General features: G+C 41.3%; 1 protein-coding gene across 1 annotated transcript; it reads left to right on the forward strand.

The window, feature by feature from the left end:
• The first annotated feature begins 979 nt into the window (after positions 1-979).
• Positions 980-1,855, forward strand: LOC130857484 (SIN3-HDAC complex-associated factor-like). The gene has a single exon (XM_057743199.1). The coding sequence runs from the start codon at positions 1,090-1,092 to the stop codon at positions 1,753-1,755; it is 666 nt and encodes a 221-aa protein (XP_057599182.1). The 5' UTR covers positions 980-1,089; the 3' UTR covers positions 1,756-1,855.
• The last annotated feature ends 18,666 nt before the right edge of the window (positions 1,856-20,521 follow it).

Consider the following 20,521-nt stretch of genomic DNA (forward strand, 5'->3'; position numbering starts at 1 on the left):
AGAGGAAATAGGAAAAATTCCTAAAAAAGAATTCAGAGTAATGATAGTAAAAATGATACAAAATCTCAATAACAAAATAGAGAAAGTACAAGAAACATTACATAAGAACTCAGAAGAACTAAGGAACAAACACACAGCAATGGATAACAAAATAACTGAAATTAAAAATACTATAGATAGTATAACTAGCAGAATAACTGAGGCAGAAGAACAAATAAGTAAGTTGGAAGATAGAATGGGGGAAATAACTGCCACAGAGCAGGATAAAGGAAAAAGAATAAAAAGAATAGAAGACACTCTCAGAGACCTCAGTGATAACATTAAGTGTACCAACATTTGAATCATAGGCATCCCAGAAGAAGAAGAAAAAAAGAAAGGGTCTGAGAAAATATTTGAAGAGGTTGTAGTGGAAAACTTCCCCAACACAGGAGAGGAAACAATTAACCAAGTCCAAGAAGCACAGAGAGTCCCATACAGAATAAACCCAAGGAGAAATACACTGAGGCACATATTAATCAAAATAATGACAATTAAACACAAAGAAAAAATATTAAAAGCAGCAAGAGAAAAGCAACAAATAACATATAAGGGAAAACCCATAAGGATAACGGCTGACCTTTCTACAGAAACTCTGCAGGCCAGAAGGGAATGGCAGGATATACTGAAAGTTCTGAAAGAGAAAAACCTACAGCCAAGAATACTCTACCCAGCAAGAATCTCATTCAGATTTGATGGAGAAATCAAAAGCTTTCCAGACAAGCAAAAGTTAAGAGAATTCAGCACCACCAAACCAGCCTTACAACAAGTGCTAAAGGAACTTTTCTAAGTAGGAAACACAAGAAAAGGAAAAGACCTACAAAAACAAACCCAAAACAATCAAGAAAATGGTACTAGAGGGAAAGCGGAATCTACACCTTCCCCGCCAGCGGTAGCAACTGCAGAACTGCAGGAGACAATCTTTCTAGACAAGGCAGTTGAGGAGGAGGGAGCGATTGGAGGGCGGGGTAGGCTTGGTGTGCACTCCGCACCTCGGGAACCTTACTGCGCGTGGAACGGCTGCTTCTGGAAGGCTATTGCCCAGAAGAAAAGATGTTTGGTTTTCACAAGCCAAAGATGTACCGAAGTATAGAGGGCTGCTGTATTTGCAGAGCTAAATCCTCAAGTTCTCGATTCACTGACAGTAAACGCTATGAAAAGGACTTCCAGAGCTGTTTTGAGTTACATGAGACTCGTTCAGGAGACATCTGTAATGCTTGTGTCCTGCTTGTGAAAAGATGGAAGAAATTGCCAGCAGGATCCAAAAAAAACTGGAATCATGTGGTAGATGCAAGGGCAGGACCCAGTCTAAAGACTACACTGAAACCAAAGAAAGTGAAAACTCTGTCTGGAAACAGGATAAAAAGCAACCAGATCAGTAAACTGCAGAAGGAATTTAAACGTCACAATTCTGATGCTCACAGTACCACCTCAAGTGCCTCTCCAGCTCAATCTCCTTGTTATAGTAACCAGTCGGATGATGGCTCAGATACAGAGATGGCTTCTGGCTCTAACAGAACGCCAGTGTTTTCCTTTTTAGATCTCACATACTGGAAGAGACAGAAAATATGCTGTGGCATTATCTATAAAGGCCGTTTTGGGGAAGTCCTCATTGACACACATCTATTCAAACCTTGCTGCAGCAATAAGAAAGCAGCTGCTGAGAAGCCAGAGGAGCAGGGGCCAGAGCCTCTGCCCATCTCCACTCAGGAGTGGTGACTGAGGTTTATGTAGAAGGGGAACAAAAAATGATTTAAATTTTGGAAAACAAAGCAACAAAAAATGACCCTCCTATTTTTAACTTGGATACCTGCTATTCTGCCAAAAGACAATTTCTAGAATAGTTTTGAGTGGGTTATTTTTCCTCCAGTTCCACAAACTCTGAAGCCAGTGTCTAGCTTATGAAAAGAAAAAAAGTGTACATAATATTTAAGATGCTGAGTATTTCATAGGAAAGCTGAATGCTGCTGTAAAGTGCTCTTTAAGTCTTTTTTAAAAATCCCCTTCTAATGAATTAAATGAGGGGAATTTCAGGGGACAGAGATGGGGTTTGTTGTATGATAAACGTATGTAGTTTTAGTCTTTCTATATTGAGAAGCAGTGGTTGGGGCATTTTTTAAGATGGCTGGCTACACTTGTTTTCCTTCACTATAATAAATTTGTCGTAACTCAGTAAACATGGACTTGCCCCTAGAGGTAGTTGTTAATAACTGAAATATTAAGGTCTTGCCAAGGTTCTGATGATTCAAACCTGTACTACTGAATATTAAGCAGGACAGACTAAGCTCTCTGGTGCGAATATCTTGAAGAAGTAATTTCTAAGTACACAGAGGTAATGTGACTGCGTCACCTTCTTCCATATTGATATTTGATAAAGTTTTTAATTTATATGAAACTTCTAAAGCAGAATCATAGTTCCTCTTGGGGAAATGTCAAATCTTTAGGATAAGCAGTTCTATGTGAGTAGTACCAAAGCATTACCACTGGTAGAGAACACACTCTATTAAAAATGTTAAGGTATCTGAAAAATAAAATGTGCAAGTCTTCAGGATGGCACATAAAGAAACAAAGGTTAATGCTTCTTGGGGCACATTTCTGAGAGGGCTTGCAAGTGTGTAAATAATTTGTTTATGTTACATGACTGGTGACTTCACTGAAAATCTGCACAATTCAGTTTTAGCTCTGGATTACTTCGGTTGACCTTTGTGAAGGTTTTATCTGTGTAGAATGGTTGTTTGACTAGTTTTAACCTATTAGGGTTTTGGGTTTTTGGTTTGTTTGTTTTTTTGTTTTTTTTTCTTTTTCTTCATTCTATATTAAAGTAAAATTCAACTAAAAGAAAAGAGGTGTGTGTTAATGCTGAGTGGGTTGGTTTTGGTTTGGTTTCTTTTAGTCAGGCTTTCTGAACATTGGGGTGTTAGATGATACATCCTAAACATGGAGCTCTTCAATTCTAAAACCTTCATTAAAAGCCTTTTACTTGAACCCAAACCAAAGTTCTATCTATTGCCTCTTTTCTAAAAGTTCAGGAAAAATATATCACCAGTTCAGACTTATCATAATGAGGGAGGATCATTTGCCTACCTTGTAATAACATGACTCAGTGCTTATTTTTAAAACTGGATTTTAAAGATCGGATAGTATAAATAACAAGAAGGAGTGAGCCACTTTTTATGGGCACCTATAGTTTTATAGTTCTTAATCTAGACTTAAAATTTTATATTTCTTCCTTCGGAAAAAACTACAAGCCACCGTATGCACGGACTACACAGTGAGTTGGGTCAACTCTCCCAGAGACTTTGGTGTATTACAAGAATCCCAGCCATTATCATCTTCCTCCTGAGTTATTTTGCAATGGTTTTTTGTTGTTGTACATTCTGGCTGCAGTGTTGGTGGTAGGATATACTATAATGTGGATCATCTCTACTTCTGTATTTATTTATTTATTACTAGACCTCAACCACAGTCTTCTTTCCCCTTCCACCTCTCTTTGCCTGTAGGATGTACTGTATGTAGTCATGCACTTTGTATTAATATATTAGAAATCTACAAATCTGTTTTGTACTTTTTATACTGTTGGATACTTATAATCAAAACTTTTACTAGGGTATTGAATAAATTTAGTCTTATTAGAAAATGAAAAAAAAAAAAAAAGAAAATGGTACTAGGAACACACATGTCAATAATCACCTTAAATGTAAATGGATTAAATGCTCCAACCAAAAGACACAGACTGGCTGAATGGATACAAAAACAAGACCCTTACATATGCTGCCTACAAGAAACCCACTTCAGACCAAGGGATACATATAGACTGAAAGTAAAGGGATGGAAAAAGATACTCCATGCAAATGGAAGTCAAAAGAAAGCTGGAGTAGCAATACTCATATCAGAAAAATTAGACTTTAAAGACTATTACAAGAGACAAGGAAGGACACTACATAATGATCAAGGGATCCATCCAAGAAGGACATATCACAATGGTAAATATCTACGCACCCAACATAGGAGCACCTCAATACATAAGGAAAATGCTAACAGCCATAAAAGGGGAAATTGACAGTAACACAATAATAGTGGGAGACTTGAACACCCCACTTACATCAATGGACAGATCATCCAAACAGAAAATAAATAAGGACACACAAGCTTTAAATGACACATTAGACCATCTTGACTTAATTGATATTGATAGGACATTCCATCCAAAAACTACAGAATACACTTTCTTCTCAAGTGCACACAGAACATTCTCCAGGATAGATCACATCTTGGATCACAAATCAAAGCTCAGTAAATTCAAGAAAATTGAAATCATATCAAGCATCTTCTCAGACCACAATGCCATGAGACTAGATATCAATTACAGGAAAAAAACTGCAAAAAATACAAACACATGGAGGCTAAACAATACTCTATTAAACAACCAAGAAATCATTAAGGAAATCAAAGAGGAAATCAAAAAATATCTAGAAACAAATGACAATGAAAACACAATGACCGAAAATCTATGGGACGCAGCAAAAGCAGTTCTAAGAGGGAAGTTTATAGCAATACAGTCCTACCTTAAGAAACAAGAAAAATATTGAATAAACAACCTAACCTTACACCTAAAACAATTAGGAAAGGAAGAACAAAGAAACCCCAAAGTGAGCAGAAGGAAAGAAATCATAAAGATCAGAGCAGAAATAAATGAAAAAGAAAGGAAGGAAGCAATAGCAAAAATTAATAAAACTAAAAGCTGGTTCTTTGAGAAGATAAAGTTGATAAATCATTAGCCAGACTCATCAAGAAAAAAAGGGAGAAGATGCAAATCAACAGAATTAGAAATGAAAAGGGGGAAGTAACAACAGACACCACAGAAACACAAAAGATCATGAGAGGCTACTACAAGCAACTATATGCCAATAAATAGGATAACCTGGAAGAAATGGATAAATTCTTAGAAAAATACATACTTCCAAGACAGAACCAGGAAGAAATAGAAACTATGAACAGACCAATCACAAGTACAGAAATTGAGACTGTGATTCAAAATCTCCCAACAAACAAAAGCCCAAGGCCAGATGGATTCACAGGTGAATTCTATCAAACGTTTAGAGAAGAGCTAACATCTATCCTTCTCAAACTCTTCCAAAATAGAGCAGAAGGAGGAACACTCCCAAATTCATTCTACGAGGCCACCATCACCCTAATACCAAAACCAGGCAAAGATGTCACAAAAAAAAAAAATTACAGGCCAATATCACTGATGAATATAGATGCAAAAATCCTCAACAAAATACTAGCTAACAGAATCCAACAGCACATTAAAAAAATCATACACCATGATCAAGTGGGGTTTATCCCTGGGAGGCAAGGATTCTTCAATATATGCAAATCAATCAACGTGATACATCATATCAACAACTTGAAGGATAAAAACCATATGATCATCTCAGTAGATGCACAAAATGCTTTTGACAAAATTCAACATCCATTTATGATAAAAGCTCTCCAGAAAATGGGCATAGAATGAAATTACCTCAACATAATAAAAGCCATATATGAGAAACCAAAGCCAACTTTGTTCTCAACGGGGAAAAACTGAAAGAATTGCCTCTTAGAACAGAAACAAGACAAGGGTGTCCACTCTCACCATTATTATTCAACACAGTTTTGGAAGTTTTAGCCACAGCAATCAGAGAAGAAAAAGAAATAAAAGGAATACAAATTGAAAAAGAAGAAGTAAAATTGTCACTCTGCAGATGACATGATATTATACATAAAAAACCCTAAAGACTCTACCAGAAAACTGCTAGCACTAATTGATGAGTTTAGTAAAGTAGCAGGATACAAAATTAATGCACAGAAATCTCTTGCATTCCTATACACTAACAACAGAAGAGCAGAAAGAGAAATTAAGAAAACTCTCCCATTTACCACTGCAACAAAAAGAATAAAATACCTAGGAACAAACCTGCCTAAGGAGGCAAAAGATCTGTATGCAGAAAACTTTAAGACACTGATGAAAGAAATCAAAGACGACACAAACAGATGGAGGGACATACCATGTTCCTGGATTGGAAGAATCAACATCGTGAAAATGACTGTACTACCCAAAGCAATTTACAGATTGAATGCAATCCCAATCAAATTACCAATGGCATTTTTCACAGAACTAGAACAAGAAATCTTACGATTTGTATGGAAATGAAAAAGACCCTGAATAGCCAAAGCAATCTTGAGAAGGAAAAATGGAGTGGGTGGAATCAGGCTTCCTGACTTCAAACTATACTACAAGGCCATAGTGATCAAGACAGTATGGTACTGGCACAAAAATAGAAAGGACGATCAATGGAATAGAATAGAGAACTCAGAGGTAAGCCCAAACACATATGGACACCTTATCTTTGACAAAGGAGGCAAGAATATACGATGGAGAAAAGACAGCCTCTTCAATAAGTAGTGCTGGGAAAATTGGACAGCTACATGTCAAAGAATGAAATTAGAACACAGCCTAACACCATTCACAAAAATAAACTCAAAATGGATTAGAGACCTAAATGTAAGGCCAGACACTATAAAACTCCTAGAGGAAACCATAGGCAGAACACTCTATGACATCCATCAAAGCAAGATCCTTTTTGACCCACCTCCTAGAATCATGGAAATAAAATCAAGAATAAACAAATGGGACCTAATGAAACTTAAAAGCTTTTGCACAGCAAAAGAAACCATAAATAAGACAAGAAGGCAACCCTCAGAATGGGAAAAAAAAGTTGTCAACGAAACAATGGACAAAGGATTAACCTCCAAAATATACAAGCAGCTCATGCAGCTTAATACCAAAAAAGCAAATAACCCAATCCACAAATGGGCAGAAGACCTAAATAGACATTTCTCCAAAGAAGACATATAGATGGCCAACAAACACATGAAAAGATGTTCAACATCACTAATCATCAGAGAAATGCAAGTCAAAGCCACAGTGAGGTATCACCTCATACCAGTCAGAATGGCCATCATCGCAAAATCTGGAAACAACAAATGTTGGAGAGGGTGTGGAGAAAAGGGAATTCTCCTGCACTGTTTGTGGGAATGTAAGTTGGTACAGCCACTATGGAAAACCATTTGGAGGTTCCTTAAAAAACTAAGAATAGAACTACCATATGATCCAGTAATCCCACTCCTGGGCATATACCCAGAGAAAACCATAATCCAAAAAGAAACATGTACCATAATGTTTATTGCAGCACTATTTACAATAGCCAGGACATGGAAGCAACCTAAATGTCCATCAACAAATGAATGGATACAGAAGATGTGGCATATATATACAATGGAATATTACTCAGCTATAAAAAGGAATGAGATGGAGCTACATGTAGTGAGGTGGATAGACCTAGAGTCTGTCACACAGAGTGAAGTAAGTCAGAAAGAGAAAGACAAATATAGTATGCTAACTCATATATACAAAATCTAAAAATGGTACTGATGAACTCAGTGACAAGAGAAGAATAAGGATGCAGATGCAGAGAATGGACTAGAGAACTTGAGGTTTGGAGGAGCGGGGGGGTGAAGGGGAAGCTGAGACGAAGTGAGAGAGTAGCATAGACATATATATACTACCAACTGTAAAACAGATAGCCATTTGGAAGTTACTGTATAACAAAGGGAGTTCAGCTCGATGATGGATGATGCCTTAGAGGACTGGGATGGGGAGGGTGGGGGGGAGTCGAGGGAGGGAGGGAATACGGGGATATGTGTATAAATACAGATGATTGACCTTGGTGTACCTCAAAAAATGGTACAAGAGTGTAATGCAATTATATTCCAATTTAAAAAAAATACGTAATGCAAAAAGCTGTTATTAACATGAAACTCCACGTTAGAAGTCATGGTCTGTGTCTGCAAAGTCCACAGATTTGACTGCCCCATAAACATCAGTATTCTGCAATTTTCCTCATTATACAAGACCAGACAGTACTTTATGGCAACATAAAATTGGTAACTCAGTCCTCAAACCATATGTTTTAATAAGTAGCAGCTAATCAGGCATCGTGCTTGCATATCTGCTATTTTGGGACTGTTTCAACATCTCCCAGGGATTGTAAATGTTCTTATTTGCAGCAAAATGTGCCCAAAGTAGTAGCAAAATATAAGGCACAGCTATGCAATTATGCCACTGTGAGAATGTGCTCTCAGCAGGTGAGAAAGTGATCCCAAGCAAGGTGATTAGAAAAGAAACCTAGAAATGAAGGTAGCACTTGGGAAAGACCAGGTGAGGGACTGAGACCTCTGAACAGACATCACTTAGCTCTAATGCAAAGAATTTAGCTTTGTCTAAATATTGAGCTACATGATAAGGTCAGTTGTCTCCTAGCCTGGGACTGCCCTTGTTACAACCTTGGTTCAAAGGTCAGCTTTACTTCCTTTTTACTAAGAGAAAGAAGCGTGGGAAGGGGAGGAGGTGAGGAGGGCAAGTTGCTTCTCCTTGTTTGTAAGAGCTCTGAGGGAATCAACTGACCTTTTATTTTTCTGAAACGAGGAAGAGTGAACGATCAAGTGACTCTTGCTGCCCTTACAAATGACAAATGCTTATTAGGCAAAGAAGGTCTAGTTACCCAAAGGTAGTCACCAAAAGTAGTATAATTTGGAAGCCTTCACCCCGTACACTCGCAGGGGTCACAGCACCCTAAATTCCACCAGTCAGCATTTCAGGGAAAGAGCTGCACCTTTTCCTGGGGTCCTGCTTTAAGATGCAAAAGTTCAGCCTTCAAGACGCAAATCAACCACAAGCTCCCTGAAGTAACTTTTTGGAACTCCCCTCCACACCCCCACCTCTCAACCCACCAGCTAGGCCAGGCGAAACAGCACCTTCTCCTTGCTCTTATCATCCCTGATAAGAGACGGTGACATGCATCATTTTTACCCTTTTCCACTGTGATTTTTTACTGTCCCCTTTCACTGTCACAATTCACAGTTCAGATAAAGAAGTACACAGCCGGGACTTCCCTGGTGGCACTGCAGTTAAGAATCTGCCTGCCAAGGCAGGGGACACGGGTTCGAGCCCTGCTCCAGGAAGACCCCACATGCCACGGAGCAACTAAGCCCATGCACCACAACTACTAAGCCTGCGCTCTAGAGCCCGCGAGCCACAACTATTGAGGCCCGTGCACCTAGAGCCCAAGCTTCGCAACAAGAGAAGCCACTGCAGTGAGAAGCCCCGGGCACCGCAACGAAGACGAGCCCCCACTCTCCGTGACTAAAGCCCACATGCAGCAACAAAGACCCAACGCAGCCAATTAATTAATTAATTATTTTTTAAAAAGTACACTGTCAACTTATTCATCCCTGTCCCCTGCCTGCCCTGCCACAGTGCCTTGCATCTCCCATTAGAATGAAAAGACAAAGATTGTGTTGCATTTCCTTCTTTACTGCCAGAGACTAGAGATGCCTGGCACTTTAAGACACACCAAAACAAAACAACAACAACAATACCTGATTTCATTCCGTCCATAGCACTCAGCTAGCTGGGGAAAGAGGCTAAGGAGGGTAAGTTATAGTCTCCACCTTCAAGAGCTATATTGATATAATCTAGTTAAAGAATGAAGGAAGCTAGGGATTGTCAACGTGTGGCCCCCAAACCAGCAGCATCTGCTGGAACCTCTGAGAAATGCAAAATCGCAGGCTCAGCACAGACCCACTAAACCAAAAACTTTGGGGGAGGAGGGTCGGGCTTGTGTCATAACAAGCTCTCCTTGTTAGGACCTCTGACAGCTCGGGAGGATAGCTGGGCAAAAGGCAGAGTCTAGACCCTGCCAAAACGTGGCCCAATTCCTAAGGTTGGCGTTCTACAGGCCGCACTTTAGGAAGAAGTGCAAACTACAAACAAACCTGCTCGCACTTGCAGGGAGACTGCAAGTCACTTGGGTGCCCACAGGGTCTCAAGTCCTGCCATTAAATCAACAGGATCCTGGGTTGCCCCTCTAGGTACTTGCAGACACCTAGCAGAAGCCAAAGAAAATCCTCTCTGGAGAAAGATCTCATTCTAGGCCTCAAATTGTTTTTACAAATAATGCTTCCAAATGCAACGTCCAGCACACAACCAAATATAACCAAGCCTCAAGACCGCAGGGCAGGATGAAAAACAACCAGTACAAACGACCACAGACATGAGTACACAGGGAGTCCAGGTGATGGAATCACCAAACACAGACTCTGAGACTACTGTGAGTAACATGCTCAAAGAGAGAGAAACAAAACAAAACAGTTTCAGCAAGGAATTGGAAAAGAGAAAAAGTGACACTGCAGATTTAAAAGGGAAACAAGTTCAGATTCAGGAACTTAAAAATACGCTAACCAACATTAAAAACAATATCCTGGTTTGCCAGCAGATTAGAGAAACCCAAATAAAGGATGAGTGGACTGGAAGACATGTCAGAAGAAAACAGAAGGAAACAAAAATAGTAAAAAGGAATGGAACACAGAATGGCATGGAGAAGAGACCAAAAAACCTGTGAGAAGATCGAGCATATGTTTCATTGGAGACCCAGAAAAAGAGGAGAGAGAAGGGGCCAGAAGCAGATGTGCTGCAGGTGACGTCCTGTTCTGGCAGGTGGAGTGAATCTCTCTCGTGGGCTCTTGGCATTGGCCCTACAATCAATCACTAAGCGATAGACACTGTGCTTGGGAAGGGGTTGGGGTGGGGTAGAGAAGAACCAACAGCATTTATCCATTCAAATAAATACTTTTTCAACCAATACAATTTAAATGTTTCCATTATTTAAATAATTCCCTCATGCTTCCTTTAAATAACAAATTCAACACCAGTGGCTGGTTATCACATCCTCCAAAAAGGAAACACTCTAGTCTGGAAGAAAGGTTCCGAAGGGGTCGATTTGCACGTGGGTTAGCAGCTGAGGGGGCACATCTACGGCATCTTCAGAGGCTGTGTCTGAGGGGACAGACAGGGGAGAGGCCATGAGCACAGTCTGACACCCAGGACGCGGGGCTGGACCCCCGTCAGGGCCTCTTGGCAGCAGCTGAAGGAACGGCTTTCAGGAAGGGCACAGCGCAGCCCTGTACACGCGGATGGCAGATAGCTCAGTGTTGGCAGCGGGGCAGTCCCCAGGCCATCCGGGAACGCGGCTTGGCACTTCCTCAGGCAGGACTTCAAGAATGGGGCAGTCATTCAGCAACTTGGAAACAGCAAACAAAGAGCTCAGGGCCGCCTGTCGCAGGGACGGCAGCCATGGTGAAGCAAGGGCCCTCCTGCGTTTGCAGGGGACACGCAACTCTGGGAATTGTGAATTAGTGCCACTCACGTGGCTGCCTTATAACCCGAGAGCGAGTGAGGCAAGCAACACACTGGTGAGGTCCTTAGGAATCACCACGGGAAAAGGAGATCCCAGAGAATTAGCTTGCTGTGGTTTGTTTACTCTGGTGTATTTACTGTCAGGTGTACAGAGAGCCAAAGATCCATCGCTCATCTGACCAACTTTCCTCCCAAGGACTGAATGGAACATTTTAATACAGAAATACTGCACTGCCTTTATTTTGTGCTCACGTCAAAACACCTCTTATGCAAAGGCAACTGGTAAACAAAACAGAAGCCAGTGGAGAAACAGGATTTATAATGTAAATAGAAATTCCTCACCCAGTTTTTCGGTTGTATTTTAGGGAAAATCCAATGCAAACAGAAGGCCAGGTTCTGATGGAATACAATAAAATGGTCATGTTTAGAGTGTTTCTGCTATAGATTTCATCTTTAGGCCAATGACTTGATAAGAATGACTCAGTTGTTTAAAACATCTCACTAATATGTTCCACCTTTAGAACATGTCAAAACCTCAAATGTCACCAGAAATAAGATGATCTATACTAATAAAAAGAAACAGTGTTCTTAGTCTAAGAGAAAATTTGGGATCACTAGGGAAAAGGTACCTGGATTAAATGAGTGCTTGCTGTTTTTTAGTTTTGACAAAACAGTTTATTTTAGATCTAAACATCCCCCTGCTGTACTGTGAGCCTAAAAACTGTTGTATATTTTAACTGGAAAGAGAAACTAACCAGAAATAAAGAAGATAAACACATTGGCTCAATAGATTTTTATTTTCCAAGCAAAACTACAGGCAAACTGTTAAAAAAAAAAAAAGGCAGAAAAAGGAAAGGCTTGAAATGTTGCAGTTCCAACTCACCTAAATGAGTATGAGTGGGAAAAGGAACGTCTTGCTGTCTAGTGACCACAACACGAGGCAGGTGGGTCTGCCCTTATTCCCGGCTCAGCTCCTTTCCCAGGGACAGTAACAGCCTCCAACGTAAGGAGCTGGTTGCCAGCTGGGACTGATCACACTGGGCTCATACTTCAATAAGTAATAGCGACGTTCCAGGCTCAGAACCCACTTCATCTTCACAGCAACTCCATGAGGCACCACCGTCACTACTCTTATTCTATCTACAGGTGAGGACACTGAGGCACAGAGTGGGCTCCCTGCCACGGTCACTCAGTGGTCAGCCCGGGGCTGCAGGCTGACCAACAGTGACCAAGTCCTCCAACAGTGCTCCCCAGAGTGTGGTCCACACACCTGTCCCAGGAGCAGGACTGTTTGTTACGGTTCCATTTCGGATAGCAATTCAAAGTCTTCTGAAACTTTTATAGAAATGTGCCACAGAGTAATATTATCATTGTCAATATCAAATCCTTTTTGTTGAATGGGGCTTGTACTGAGTTTCTAATGTCACTTTTCACAAAGCTAAAAATTCCTTGTTACAAAAGTATCGGTCTGTGATGGATTTGGAAAGACAAATATCCTATGATATCCCTTACATGTGGAATCTAAAAAAGGGCTACAAATGAACTTATCTACAAAACAGAAACAGAGTTACAGATACAGAAAATAAACTTATGGTTACCAGGGGGTAACAGGGGGTGGGGGGAAAAATTGGAAGATTGGGATTTGGGGATTGACACATACACACTGCTGGATATAAAATAGATAACTAATAAGGACCTACTGTACAGCACAGGGAACTCCACTTAATACTCTATAATGGGGCGCCCCAGGTGGCACAGTGGTTAAGAATCCGCCTGCCAATGCAGGGGACACAGGTTCGATCCCTGCTCCAGGAAGATCCCATATGCCGCGGAGCAACTAAGCCCGTGTGCCAAAAAAAAAAAAAAAATACTCTATAATGGCCTATATGGGAAAAGAATCTAAAAAAGAGCAGATATAGGTGTATGTATAACAAATTCACTTTGCTGTACACCTGAAACTCACACAACATTGTAAATCAACTATACGCCAATAAAATTTTTTTTAAAAGATAATATCTATTTGCTTTTAGAAAAAAGCAGGTTCTTCAGCACGCAGACTGTGAGGAAGACTGGTCCCAAAGCTCAGAGACCCTCAAGTTCAGTTCTGATGAGAAGGACCCTGACTTCCCACCTGTCTCCAGCAGGAACCACTGTTAGCGGCAGAGCTCGTGTCCTGTGAAGGGGCCACCTGCCCACTGAGAATGACCACTGAGAAGACATGGGAGCCGGGGAAGTTGGGGTGCAGGGGTTCAAGTCCGGCCATCTCCTAAGTTCTCTCTGATGATCCCAGAACTCTCCCGCTGCAGTAGATGTATAATTTTAGGAAGAAATTGTGTTTCAGTGTCCTGCAGAGATCCGTAAGAATGTTAGCGCTGCAAGTGACCCTGAATAAGGTCACCTAATGCCTCTCCTTTCCCTAGCGGAATGGAACTGTGATGGGACAGGGCACCGTGTTCCTCAGGAACAACAGCAGTCGCTGTGGCACCTTCAAGCCCGTTGTATTGGTCCATCTGATCCCAAAATACCTCTCCCAATAAATATGGTGTTTGTGTTACCTCCTCCTTGTAAAACAGGACACAAAGGCACCAACCCCTCTCCTCATTCTAGAAAGGAAGAAAGGAGTGTGGGAAAGGACCCTCAATATCTGAAGCAAGAAAGGGTTAACCAGAAGCCCCAGATGGAGATATGAAAGCCCCCCTGCCCCACAGGGGAGGGATGAGGAGGACAGTGCAGGCCACACTGGGGTCAGTGTTTCGCAGAGTCACGGGCTTTGTTTTCTTGGAAAGCCTATCCCAAATAAACCAAGATGGAGCTTTTGTATCTCCAAAGCCACAGGTCACCATAAAACCTAACATTTACAGAGAAAGTAAACAACTGTAATGGGGATGGTTTCAGCTGAGGTATTTTGGACCAGAGGGTGCATTTTTTTGGTAGATGAGATACATGCGTGTGAAGGGAGCTTTGGAGAGAAGTCAGCTGAGGCCAAGCATATGAAAACGTGGGTGGTTACGGTTCATGAAAAGTGAAAGAGAAAACCCAGAGAGGTCATTCACCATGAACAAACTAAAATCCAACCTAGTCTGTCGCTACCTTGAAGAGATGCAGCCTGAGAGGAAAAATCCCAACGCTTCAGCTCAACATAGTCCGTGATAACAAGAATGGCAATGTTACCATTAAGGCTTTATGGCTTTTTATAATTTATAAAGTCAGCATCTCATCTGATCCTAATCTTCATCCCAAGCAACAACCAGTAGAGTTTTTATAATCCCCTTTGGAAAGTAATAATGAGTAAAAATGAAGAAACTCAAGACGTTTTGCCAAAATCACACTGAGAGTCAGTGGCAGACTAGCTTCCAGCGCTAGAACTTCAGACTCTCTCCAGAGCTCTTCACGCATCAGCACCCTGATTCAGCGCCACTCATTTCTCGGTTCACATGTCCTAGGGGGTTTCATTTTGTCAGCTACTATCAGGTCAGTGAGACTTAGAAAGTAAATAAATAATGATATTCATGTAACCTAACCAAGTGTCTGTTTCTATACGGATTGGAACAGTGGTGTGTGTGCGTGTATGTGTGTGTGTGTGTGTGTGTGTGTGTGTGTTTGGCATAGTCAGTATAATCTTCCTGGCCATTTTTTAACTGGGTCTGAATTCCAAATGGACTCATAAAGACCTTTACACCAACACATTTTTACCAAGTTTTTGATGAATAGATGGAGGAACGAACGAATGCACGTCAGTAAGAAGGAACACTTGCAACGTTCTAGCCTGGATGCTCACATCCTGGGAAGCTGACCAGAATCACCTGGAGTGGGTTGAGTTCCCCTTCTCCCTCACCCCCACCACCCAAATACACATGCCAGGAGCCCGTCCCCAGAGACTAGGATTCTGTGGAAGCAGACAGGGCCTGGGGATCGACAGGCTTCAAATCAGATTCAGAGGCATGCTTCTGATGAAGAGCCACTGTCTAGGCCAATGCCTTCATTTTACAAATGAGGAAACAGAGGTTACATCAACATCACACAGCTCATGGGGGTGCTACACCATAGCCCACCCCTCCAGGTTATGCTGGAATCACCATTAAAAGCACTTACCAGAAAACATCACATGGTACCAAGGCCTCTATGAGTCCCAGATGAAGACCTCCACTCTCTTGCCAAAAACAACTATATTTGGCCACTTGAACAACCAGAATACAGCACATCCCTTTTTTCCCTCCAGTTTGGATGAACTATGGAAAGTTCTAGCTAAGAAGATATCTTGGGTAATAATTCCCAGAGCTAGCAGAGGAAACAGACTTAGGTGATTCAGAACAAAATATCTAGCGAAACACAATTTAGCCTCTGACTAAACAGCACGTCCCTCAGGACAGTGCAGCGTGTCCTGGTCACCCCTGTGAACACATGGCGGGCTGGTCTCCTACAGCCCTGTCACCCGTGAGGAGATCTTAGCAGACACCGTATGAACTGAGACACACATAGGTGGGGACCAGCTCCTCATCCCTCAAGACACAGGAAATGTACTAGGCAAGCTATTCTTTCCAGCAGCGGTGGTGTGTCATTGAGGATCAACTCTAGGAGTTTTGGGGAGAGGAACTAGGAGGGGTCCCTGTAAGGAAACACGGAGTGTAGTGTGTGAATGTGCTTCCTGAGAAGATATGTGAAAACTGGGATAATGTGGAGGGATATATTGAAGAGATTGAAACTTTCAGTCAGATGAGAGCAGCTCTGACATCAGGGCTGCCCTTTATAGAATATAGTTAACAAACACATCACATTTTTCAAGAAAACAATGTTTTCCGTGCCCTGCTGAATTTGTGTAGCCAATCCTCTGAACGGTGATTTGCTGCCTCCTAGTGTTCATTTTCCTTTACAGACAGTTTCGCAAATCATTAGTCTTTTTTTTCCCTTTCCCTCCCAATCTCTCCAAAGAAAATCAGCCCTTGACTGTCACTACAATAGCCAAAGTAAATGATGACAAACTTAACTTAAAGACAAGAGCCTTCTTATCACATACATGACAGTTTCTCAGCACAGAAACATGTTCTTTTTGCATCTCCTCCCATCACCACTTCACATCACAGGTGGGAAGGAATCCAAGGACCCACAAGACAAAGCCAGAACTACAAAGTCACCATCATGTCACTCTGACTGGGTCTCTTTAAGGAGAGCATAATTCTCTCCCTGAGGGAAGCCATCAGCGACCCCAGTGGTTCCCAAACCAAGCAGAGCATCTCAGGAACAGTGTTTAAAATATAGAGTCCTACAAGGGTTTAATCTCCAAAATTTACAAAGAGCTCATGCAGCTCTATATCAAAAAATCAATCCAATCAAAAAATGGGCAGATCTAAATAGACATTTCCCCAAAGAAGACATGCAGATGGCCAACAAACACATGAAAAGATGCTCAACATCATTAATCATTAGAGAAATGCAAGTCAAAGCCATAATGAGGTATCACCTCGCACCGGTAGGAATGGCCATCATCAAAAAATCTAGAAACAATACATGCTGGAGAGGATGTGGAGAAAAGGGAACCCTCCTGCACTGTTGGTGAGAACATAAATTGGTGCAGCCACTCTGGCGAACAATAGAACTACCATACTATCCAGCAATCCCACTCCTGAGCATATGTTTGGAGAAAAACATAATTCGAAAAGATACATGCACCCCAACGTTCATTGCAGCACTATTTACAACAGCCAGGACATGGAAGCAACCTAAATGCCTATCAACAGATGAATGGATAAAGATGTGGCACATATATACAATGGAATATTACTCAGCCATAAAAAGGAACAAAACTGAGTTATTTGTAGTGAGGTGGATGGACCTCTGTCATACAGAGTGAAGTAAGTCAGAAAAACAAATATCGTATACTAATGCATATATACGGAATCTAAGCAAACGGTACTGATGAACCCAGTAGCAAGGCAAGAATAAAGACGCAGACATAGAGACATAGAGAAAGAACTTGAGGACATGGTGGGGGGTGGGAGAAGAGGAGCTGGGACGAAGTGAGAGAGTAGCATTGACATATATGCACTACCAAATGTAAAATAGCTAGTGGGAAGCTGCTGCATAACACAGGGAGATCAACTCGATGATGGGTGATGATCTAGAGGGGTGGGATAGGGAGGGTGGGAGGGAGGCTCAAAAGGGAGGGGATATGGGGATATATGTATAAATACAGCTAATTCACTTTGTTGTACAGCAGAAACTGGCACAACAGTGTAAAGCAATTATATTCCAATAAAGATCTAAAGAATAAAAAAGAACGAAACAATGTCATTTGCAGCAAAATGGGTGGACCTAGAGATAATCATACTAAGTGAAGGAAGTCAGAGACAAATATCATACGACATCACTCATATGTGGAATCTAATTGTTAAAAATTATACAAATAAACTTATTTACAAAACAGAAACAGACTTACAGATATCAAAAACAAACTGATGGTTACCTAAAGGGGAGATGGGGAGAGAAGGGTAAATCAGGAGCATGAGATTAACATACACACACTACTATATATAAGATAGATAACCAACAAGGACCTACTGTATAGCACAGGGAACTCTACTCAATATTCTGTGATGACCTATATGAGAAAAGAATCTGAAAAAGAATGAATATATGTGTATGTATAACTGAATCACTTTGCCATATACCTGACACTAACACTGTAAATCAACTATACTCCAACAAAATTTTACAAAAGTAAAAAATAAAAGTAAAATAAAATACAGAGTCCTGGGGCTTGGCTGTAGGTCTTTTGAGCAGGTAGGGCTAGAACAGTTGTATTTTTTAAAACTCCCCAACTATCAATAACTCCACTACACCTTCTGGTTTTAGAACCACTGAACCACTGCATGAGCAAGAACTGATGTGTACAGAACAGACCTAAGAGAGAGGACATAAAAATCTAAGTCCAATTTTGATGGCAGAGAAGGGTAAGAAAGCCTACTGGAGTTTGGGACTTTGTCTGGGGCCAAGAAGGGCCGACATAGGGTAACACTTGGCTTTGGGAGATGGCGCCCAGGGGAAAGGAATGCCCTTACGGGAGGGGTGGAGGGCTCTGAAGAAAGAGGGCCCATGCTACCTGTCTGCCCCAAGCTGGTCCAGGCCCCCAGGTGCACACCCTTCACAGTGTGCTCTCCAGTCTTCTCTTCCACAGCCTGGCACCACCAAGTCCTCTTAGTTCTTCCTCACCAATCTCTCTGAAATGTGACTCTTCTGTGTCTACAGTTACCCCTTTCATTCTGGTGTCAAGGCAGGATTTAAAGTCAAAAGAGAAGCTTATTCTAAAGCTCTTCCTTTATAAAACCATATACTTAAAGATATTCTGCTGGTTCTGTTTTGAGTATTTCAAAAGATATTTTCCACAGATTCACACTGGACTCCTCTTTCAATAAACCTTCAAAGTGTGATAATATACAGACACCTGATTTACTTTGGCCAGTCGAGCATCATATCATCTCCTTGACTCTTCTGCAACTTTGCTAAAGTAATAGGAAAGGCATGTGAGAAGTATAAACCGGCAGGGACAAAGTTGAGCAAAAACCTGTTCAAATTGGGCAATGCCAAACCAAAAGTGATTAGGAGCACTCTGCTGACAGGAGCCAGGAGAAGATTTACACAGAGAAGGTGCAGGAGGAAAGCAGGGTTATTGACTGGCTACGGATGAGAGCCTGGTAGGCTATTTGTGATGGGTTGTCCTTAGGTTTCGATTTCTTAACCTTGAGGGCTTCACAGGCTTAGATTTTGGCTTCTTCACGTAGGCTCCAAAGCATTAGAGCCCCCTGCATCTGGTGGACTCCTTGATACTTAAGTTAACACCTGGGACCCAGACACAAGGAGATTCCGCAGGCAAGTTGGAGGGTGAGAGCTCTGTGCAGGCTCAGAGCACCAGCAGTTCCGCTTAGAGCAAGAAGACAGGGAGAGGAAAAAGATATGTAGCACATTTGGTAATTTGGAAAATGTCATTGGCATTTGACAAGTCTGATGATGTGCATGGAAAAATCAGTGACAAGTACAAAAAAAAAGCTAAGCCAATGAAAAAGTGAAGAAATGAACTCCAGGAAAATCAAATATTTTATAAAAAAGGGAAAAAAATTACTCCAGTATTTAGCTCAGCAGTAAGAATATTGTCTATCAAGACAATGTGACTATTATGTTTATCTCAGGTGGTGGGAGAAGAGAGAGGGATGGAGAGTACAGGAGCAAACTTTCATCCACCACGTCATCAAGCCAGTGGCTAGATTCTCAGCTTGATAAACAGAGAAATCGGACTTAATATGTGGACTCTGAGACACACAGATGGGAAGGAGACTTTTCTCTGAATTCCTACTGGAATTCTTTGAATTTTGAACCATGTGACTGTATTGCTTTTCTTGAATTATTATATTTGTTAAAAGACTCGTCATCACATGGAATCTCTCTGGCAGGATATTCAATGAACTAATTACAGTGGTTGCCACTAGTGAAGGGATCTGTACTTTCTAAATCTGTACTTTGTTACTGTATTATTAAAAAAGATACATACTTTTCCCACAAGGCAAAAGACACAAGAGTTGAAAATGATGGCCTCTGGGGCTTCCCTGGTGGCCCAGTGGTTAAGAATCTGCCTGCCAATGCAGGGGACACGTGTTCCAGCCCTGGGCCGGGAAGATCCCACATGCTGGGGAGCAACAAAGCCCGTGTGCCACAACTGCTGAGCCTACGCTCTAGAGCCCATGAGCCACAACTATTGAGCCCGTGAGCCACAACTACTAAAGCCCGCACACCTAGAGCTCATGCTCTGCGACAAGAGAAGCCACCGCAGTGAGAAGCCTGAGCACCACAACAAAGAGAAGCCCCCACTCACCCCAACTAGAGAAAGCCCGTGTGTAGCAACGAAGACCCAATGCAGCCAATAAATACATAAATAAATAAATTTGAAAGAAAGAAAGAAAGAAAGAAAGAAAGAAAGAAAGAAAGAAAGAAGGAAAATGATCACCTCTGAGGAGTAGGACTAGAGAGAATGAAGGGGTGGAGAGCGTAGGGATCTTTTTTATATCATCTTGTGTTTTTATACACAAAAAGCTATTTGTATTAATTTTTTGTATTATAGTTTAAACAGTGTACATGTTATCCTACATGTAAATTAAAATTAATTTTTTTAATTGAAAACTATGGCATTGCTTCTTGAAC

Source organism: Hippopotamus amphibius, chromosome 1 (assembly GCF_030028045.1).
Source record: "Hippopotamus amphibius kiboko isolate mHipAmp2 chromosome 1, mHipAmp2.hap2, whole genome shotgun sequence".
Classification (NCBI taxonomy): domain Eukaryota; kingdom Metazoa; phylum Chordata; class Mammalia; order Artiodactyla; family Hippopotamidae; genus Hippopotamus; species Hippopotamus amphibius.

What these genes read in the sequence shown, in the direction of transcription:
- LOC130857484 (XM_057743199.1), top strand. Translation starts at nt 1,090, where the DNA reads ATGTTTGGTTTTCACAAGCCAAAGATGTACCGAAGTATAGAGGGCTGC.